The sequence below is a fragment of the Coenobita brevimanus genome, chromosome 103, assembly GCF_032717465.1.
Source record: "Coenobita brevimanus isolate Jiangsu-jjx chromosome 103, ASM3271746v2, whole genome shotgun sequence".
NCBI lineage: Eukaryota > Metazoa > Arthropoda > Malacostraca > Decapoda > Coenobitidae > Coenobita > Coenobita brevimanus.
The window spans coordinates 40,130,722-40,138,292 of NC_137056.1; the positions used below are offsets into that span (position 1 = coordinate 40,130,722).

At 41.4% G+C, this 7,571-nt stretch overlaps 2 protein-coding genes across 2 annotated transcripts in view; both read left to right on the plus strand.

The window, feature by feature from the left end:
- The window catches only part of LOC145415685 (uncharacterized), a 28,568-nt gene extending 21,997 nt beyond the window's left edge, over nt 1–6,571 (plus strand). The window contains exons 7-8 of the mRNA XM_080284900.1: nt 6,297–6,432; nt 6,515–6,571. Coding sequence (XP_080141026.1) covers nt 6,297–6,432; nt 6,515–6,571 — 193 coding nt within the window. The remainder of the gene's footprint in view (nt 1–6,296; nt 6,433–6,514) is intronic.
- Nucleotides 6,572–6,660: 89 nt separating this feature from the next.
- LOC145415687 (uncharacterized) lies at nt 6,661–7,230 on the plus strand. Its single transcript, XM_080284901.1, has one exon. The coding sequence runs from the start codon at nt 6,661–6,663 to the stop codon at nt 7,228–7,230; it is 570 nt and encodes a 189-aa protein (XP_080141027.1).
- Nucleotides 7,231–7,571: the final 341 nt, after the last annotated feature.

A 7,571-nucleotide genomic window follows, 5' to 3' on the forward strand; every position in this document is an offset into this window, starting at 1 on the left:
CTCAATGTAAGAGTGGAAGGGACTGTCCTGTTTAACTAAACCGAACCTAACCGAGTTTAACTGTACCTAATAATTAACCAAACCTAACCTAACCTAAAGTCAGAAAAATACTTAAACTGGAGGAATATGAATTGCTAAGGTCTCTCTGATGAAAGTTAAACGTACATTTAGCGCTCATTCTTTTGTTCGTTTTTGTTTAATGTGAAAGAGAGAGTATTGATCCAAACAGTAATATATCCCATTAACCCCTTAATAACCTCAGGCACTGAACGACCCTTTACAGTACCGATGTCAATGATATCAAGTTAGTGTGAGCTATAAAAAAAATTGAACAATTATGGGGAGGGAACGAAGGTCACTGGTACGTTTACACGACTGTACGCTACGATTCCAAGCAGTCAGGCGGTCGGTTAATCTCAGATGTTTTCACCCATTTAGTAAATGCCCCGTAACTTTATAAATTTTTCCGTGACTCATAGCGAATCATAGCATGGGTTTAGGAAGCTAAATAACACATTGCTAGGTGAGCCAGACGATTATCTTCACATCTTTAAGAAAAACAAATTGATTTTAGAAGAATGGAAGAAACTTACTCTGCATACTCAGAGAGGGATTAAATTTCTTCCAATTTCTTAAAGATGTGAAGATAATCGTCTGGTGCACCTAACAATGTGTTATTTAGCTTCCTAAGCCCATGCTATGATTCACGGGAGAAGTTACATAGTTACGATGCATTTACCAACTGGGCGAAAACATCTGAAATTAACCGACCCTCTGACTGCTTGGAATCGTATCGTAGAGTCGTGTAAACATACCAGTGACCTTCGTTCCCTTCCCATAATTGTTCACAGTTTTTTACTGTAAAGTGTTGTTCAATGCCGGAGGTTATTAAGGGGTTAATGGAATACATTACTGTTTCCATAAATACTCTCCCTTTCACATGTAAACAAAAAAAACGGACAAAAGAATGAGTGCTAAATGTACATTTAACTTTCATCAGAAAGACCTTACCAATTCATATTCCTTCACTTTATTTTATGCAATTTCCTGACTATTTTATTTTGTTTGGAAAAAGTACTGTATACAGCACTCGCTTCAAACACATTTGTAATAATATAAATAGTGATGAGTTCATCAATACTAGTGAAGTACTGAGCTGGTAGGTAAATATTCCATATCATTTCGGCCATCCAGGAAGTGTTATCTGACTTGTATGCCTACTGTGTCATTACACTTGTATATGTTCACTAATTTATATATATATTTCAGATTCAGGTATAGTACTGTATTGATTGCAGTATTGTACAGTATACAGTACTCTCTCCAAACAGTTGTAATACCATAAGTGGTGATGACAGTGTTCACCAATATATTTAATGTACTGAGTGGGTAGGTTTTTGATTTTTCGGTAAATCCAATATCTCGGCATCATCCCGGTCCCATAGATGCCGAATAATGGGACTTTTACTGTATAATGATTCGATTTCTGTATGTTTGTTGGTTTGTTAGTTACCATACCGTAACAGCAAAAACGGTGCAGCATAGCACAATTTTTGTTACAGAAAGGTACGGTTAAAATGCTCTGTCATCACCGGCATCATCATCTAGACCTTTTTTCTCACCCTAGGGCAGGGTGAGGAGTAGCAATGTCCAGACAGCCTAAATTTGCCCAGTTCAATGAGCAAACATCCATTCACTTATTATTCAAGCCCACAGAATCCTGGCTCCATCAAATAGGCCAAGAAAAATTTCACCTTTTTTTGTAGCTTCACATATACCCAGCAGATAGAGTAGATCTGAACACTGTCACATTAAAAAGGGGTGCCAAACCAGGGAAACTGTCACATTAAAATGGGGTGCCAAATCCCTGGTCACGTGCTTCTTTGCACAAAATTCATTTAGCCAGCTGGTCTCCTGTCAGTCCCTTAGCCTCACCAACTTTCACATGGTACCTCTCTTTCAAACAGCACCTGCCTTCTAAGCCATCCAGTAAGTGGGGAATAAAATTATGGTCTTTATGTGACTCTCACACAGGATACCTTCTGAAGTTTGAGGTTTACACAGGTAAAGAGAATGACACAGTAAGGGGTAGTTTAGCATCGAGTGGTTCACTCTTTACTGAGAGGATTTGAGAACAGAGGTCACATTGTATATATGAACAATTTCTATTCAGGTGTAGAACTTTTTGATTCTCTAAGGCAGGTTAATACTGGTGCTTGTGGTACAGTGAGAATAAATAGAAGAGACTTGCCTGCTGAAATGAAGGAAATAAAACTGAAAAATGGCCAGGCCCTGTTATTTGGCATACAGAGGATAACACACTCCTGGCCTGTACGAGTACATGGCAGGACATGGGAAGAGTGAATATGCTCTCAACTGTTGAAGATGCAGGAATGAGACAAGTAGAAATAAAGTGCAAAAGGGGGAATAGAACTGTTGAAAAGCCATTTGTTCAGGTGTTGTCCAACTTGTATATGAGAGGTGTAGATAAGTTTGATCAGCAGCATTCTTCCTATCCATTCCGTTACAAGTCCTTGGAGTGGTATCAGACCATTTGGCATTTTATAATTGAAACAGCTTTGGTGAATAGCAATATATGCTACAGCATCCAAAACAAAGTAAATGTAAGCCCCAAGGATTACAGAGAGAAGGTGATAATGGGGCTTTTCGAAGGTTACTCAGGCAGAGTCCAAACAAAGCGAGGCAGGTTTTCCTCGCCCTTGGAATGGCGGCTAACAGAGCAGCATTTCATTCAAAAGTATGAAGATCAGAATTGGAAGCTAAATTGTAAGGTTTGTTCTGTTTTACCCAAAAATTGCAAAAAGAAGGGTAAAGGAGCCTGTAAAAGGAAGCAGACTTCATACTATTGTAACCAGTGCAGGGAAAAGCCACCTTTCTGCATAATACCGTTTTGAGATATACCTCGCTCAAAAGAAGTATAGAAGGTATTGTCAGTGTGTGTAAATGAAAAAAGAGGTGTAAAAAGAAAGACTTTTATTTTCTGAATTATATAACTTGGTTGTGAACATTGGAAAGGTGAAATATCTTTACATGAAACTTGAGTATGGGACAATATTTATTTCCAGAATGTTTACTTGAAATGTAAAGGTTATATTTCTTTCATGGATTTGGAGAAAGCATATGACAAGGTGGATAGACAAGGATTGTGGAAAGTGTTAAGAATATATGGAGTAGATGTGAAGTTGTTGAATGCTGTGAAGAGTATGTACGATGGTGCAAAGGCTGCAGTGCGTGTGGATGGTGAACTAAGTGAATTTTTCTCTTTGAAAATTGGTTTGAAACAGGGATGTGTCATGTCTCCATGGTTGTTCAATCTGTTCATGGATGGGGTAATAAAAGAGGTTCAAGGTAGGGTAGTGGATGTTGGAGTGGCCCTGGTGAGAGAGGATAGTGTTTGGAAACTCCCTGTACTGTTGTTTGCGGATGATACTGTGTTGTTGAGTGAAGACGAAGGGGAGCTGCAAGGCTTGGTGGATGAGTGTGAGAGAGTATGTAAGAAACGGAATCTAAAGGTGAATGTAGGGAAGAGTAAAGTGATGGTCTTTGAGAGAGGTGAAGTTAGTGAATGTACAGCGAGGTTGGATGGTGAGGAATTGGAAAATGTGAGTACGTTTAAGTACTTGGGTAGTGTGATGAGTAAGGATGGAGGTTTGGAGGGTGAAGTGCTTGAAAGGGTACAGCAGGGAAGAAAGGTTGCTGGTTCTTTGAAAGCAGTGATAAGAAACAGGGAAGTGAGCATGGAAGTGAAAAAGTTACTACATGACAGTATTGCGATACCAACTCTAACATACGGAAGTGAAGCTTGGACATTGTTGGAGGGACACAAGTCAAGAGTGAGAGCAGTGGAAATGAGTTATTTAAGAGGAGCCTGTGGAGTCACGTGGAGAGACAGGCTGACGAATGAGGATATAAAGGAGCGTTGTGGTGTTGATGTGGATGTGATAGGAAGCGTTATGAGGAACACACTGAGGTGGTTTGGCCATCTGGAGAGGATGGAGGGTGAAAGACTGACGAAGAGAGTGTATGTGAGTGAGGTGGAGGGGGGAAGAGGGAGGTGGAGGCCGAGGATGAGATGGAGGGATGGGGTGGAGAGGTATATGAGAGGAGGGGGTGTGAGTTGGGAGCAGGGCAGTGAAATGGCGGGGGACAGGGTGACTTGGAGGCGATTTGTTTGTGGCCACCCCAAACAGGATTGAGGCGTCTGGCAATAAAAAAAAATAAAAATCTGTGCAATTTTATATAAATGATGATATTTCATTTCCTGCAGTATCCTAAAAAGTGTCAATATACTTTGTAAGGAAATTTATATGGTTTTTAATAGTTTATAGATCTCTATCTATCTGTCTAATGCCAGACGCCTCAATCCCGTACAGGGTGGCCACAAGCAAATCGTCTCCACGTTGCCCTGTCCCCTGCCATTTCACTGCCCTGCTCCCAACTCACACCCCCGTCCCTCATATACCTCTCCACCCCATCCCTCCATCTCATCCTCAGCCTTCCCCTCCCCCCCCCCTCCACCTCACTCACATACACTCTCCTCGTCAGTCTCTCACCCTCCATCCTCTCCACATGGCCAAACCACCTCAGTGTGCTCCTCCTAACGCTTCCTATCACATCCACATCCAAACCACAACGCTCCTTTATATTCTTATTTGTCAGCCTGTCTCTTCATGTGACTCCACAGGCTCCTCTTAAATAACTCATTTCCACTGCTCTCACTCTTGTGTCCCTCCAACAACATCCAAGCTCCACTTCCATATGTTAAGAGTTGGTATCACAATACTGTCATGTAGTAACTTTTTCACTCCCATGCTCACTTCCTTGTTTCTTATCACTACTTCCAAGGAACCAGCAACCTTTCTTCCTTGTTGTACCCTTTAAAGCACTTCACTCTCCAAACTTCCATCCTTACTCATCACACTACCCATGTACTTAAACGTACCCATATTTTCCATTTCCTCACCATCCAACCTCACTGTACATTCACTGACATCACCTCTCTCAAAGACCAGCACTTTACTCTTCCCTACATTCACCTTTAGATTCCGTTTCTTACACGCACTCCCAAACTTATCCACCAAGCCATGCAGCTCCCCTTCGTCTTCACTCAACAACACCGTATCATCTGCAACCAACAGTAGAGGGAGTTTTCAAACACTATCCACTCTCACCAGGGCCACTCCAACATCCACTGCCCTACCTTGTATCTCTTTTATTATCCCATCCATGTACAGATCGAACAACATGACACATCCCTGTTTCAACCGAACCTTCAGAGAGAAAAATTCACTCAGTTCACCATCCAGACGCACTGCAGCCTTAGCACCGTCATACATACTCTTCACAGCATTCACCAACTTTCCATCTACTCCATATATTCTTAATACTTTCCACAATCCTTGTCTATCCACCCTGTCATATGCTTCTCCAAATCCATGAAAGCCACGTACAACTTCTTTCCCTTCTCTAGAAACTTTTTCACTAAAGATCTAAGAATGAATATCTGATCTACACAACCTCTTCCCTTCCTAAAACCTCCATGTTCTTCTCCAACTAATTCCTCTGTTCTTTCCCTAACTCTGTCAATAAGTATCCTACCATACACTTTTCCTATTACACTAAGAAGACAAATGCCCCTATGATTACCACACACTTCTTTTTCCCCTTTTCCTTTGTATATGGGAATAATTATATCTGACTTCCAATCCTCCGGAACTCTACCTTCCTCCCAGGCCAATCTTCACATCTTCCACATCCATTCTACTACTATCTCTCCCCCATGCTTCAGCATTTCACCACACACTCCATCAATTCCTGGGGCTTTCCTCAATTTGACTTTCTTCATTGCTTCCACAACTTCTACCCTACTGATTTCTTCCCAGGATGGAAGGTCCCACGACTCCCACCCGCTCCCGCTCGAGAGTGCTGCATAGCAGGGAAAAGGAGTTGATATACAACGTTAACAAGTATTTCTCAGAAGAAAAAGCTTGTAATGGATTTATAATCCCGCCTTCAAAAGCATCTGCTCGCACTGCGAAAGCCACCAACGTTTCCGAGAAAACAGTTCAACGAATTTGCTCGAAACGGACACAGGCGTCACCAGAACGGCCTATGTTTTTATCACCACGGAAGAGGAAATGTGCTGCACCTGTTACGAGTCTTGACGATTTTGATAAATGTGCAATAAGAAGAATAGTCTTGGGATTTTATGAAAGGCATGAAATCCCAACTCTGCAAATAATTCAAGAAGACCTTAAGGCAAAAATATCCTTCAGTGGCGGCATAACCTCCCTTTACAAGATTCTGCAGGAGATTGGCTTCAGATATGCCAAGGTTAATGGCCGCAAATTCCTTATGGAGAGGAATGATGTAGTGGCTGCTCGCACAAAGTTTTTGCGAGAAATAAAGCAAGTAAGACAGTTCTCCCATAATATCGTGTATCTGGACGAGACTTGGGTGAACCAAAATTACACGGTTGGAAAATGTTGCACAGACACATCACCACAAGCCACTGGAGTACGACAGCCAACAGGAAAAGGAAGTCGTCTGATCATTCTTCATGCTGGAACGAAAAATGGCTTTGTAGACAACGCCGAGTTAGTGTTCCAAGCCAAAAACGACGGGGATTATCATAACCAGATGAACTCAACACTTTTTGAGGAATGGTTCAGGAATCAGTTGCTTCCAAACATTTCACCAAACTCGGTAATCGTGATGGATAACGCTTCTTATCATTGTGTCAAGCTTGAAAAAATTCCTTCATCATCATGGAGAAAATCGGACTTGCGCGACTGGCTGATAAAGAAGGGAGTGCAGCCCCAAGATAACTTATCTAAAGCAGAGCTGCATGAGCTTGCCAAGAAGTTGGATATCACCACAACCTACGTAATCGACAAGATTGCGGAAGAAGCAGGGCATCGGGTTTTGAGATTACCACCATACCACTGTCAATATAACCCGATTGAGCTCATTTGGGCTCAGGTGAAGGCTCATATAGCCAAGAAGAACACCTTTAAAATGGCTAACCTTAAAGTTCTTGTCAAAGAGGCTCTGAATCTTATCACACCACAAAGTTGGATGGAAGTAGTGCGACATGCCGAAGAAGTACAAGATGAAGATGCACAACAAGACATAGCAGCTGAACATTTCATAGAGTCATTCGTCGTCAATATAACAGAAAGTTCTGATGACGAAGAAGATTATGATTAAAGATGAGAGAGAAGATTAGGCCTACAGGGGAAACCTATTAAAAATAAAACGCGCCTAGACTTTTACCTCATAGGTGGTGTGGAAAAAAAGTTGAAAATAAATAATAAATATATACAATATATATATATACAGTAAACCCTCACTTAATCGCGGGGTTATGTTCCAAAGGCACCCGCGATAAGCAAAAATCCGCGATGTATCGACGCTACCCCTAAAATGGCTATTTATTGTCTACTAATAAGAAAAACCAGTACAGGCACTCACTGATGATGAATGAGACAAATTGAAGATGATGATGATCATGAAGTTCAGTACAAGGTGTATATTAGTTGTGCAGCTCT

Coding starts and splice junctions, on each gene's coding strand:
- LOC145415687 (XM_080284901.1), top strand. CDS start 6,661: ATGAACTCAACACTTTTTGAGGAATGGTTCAGGAATCAGTTGCTTCCA.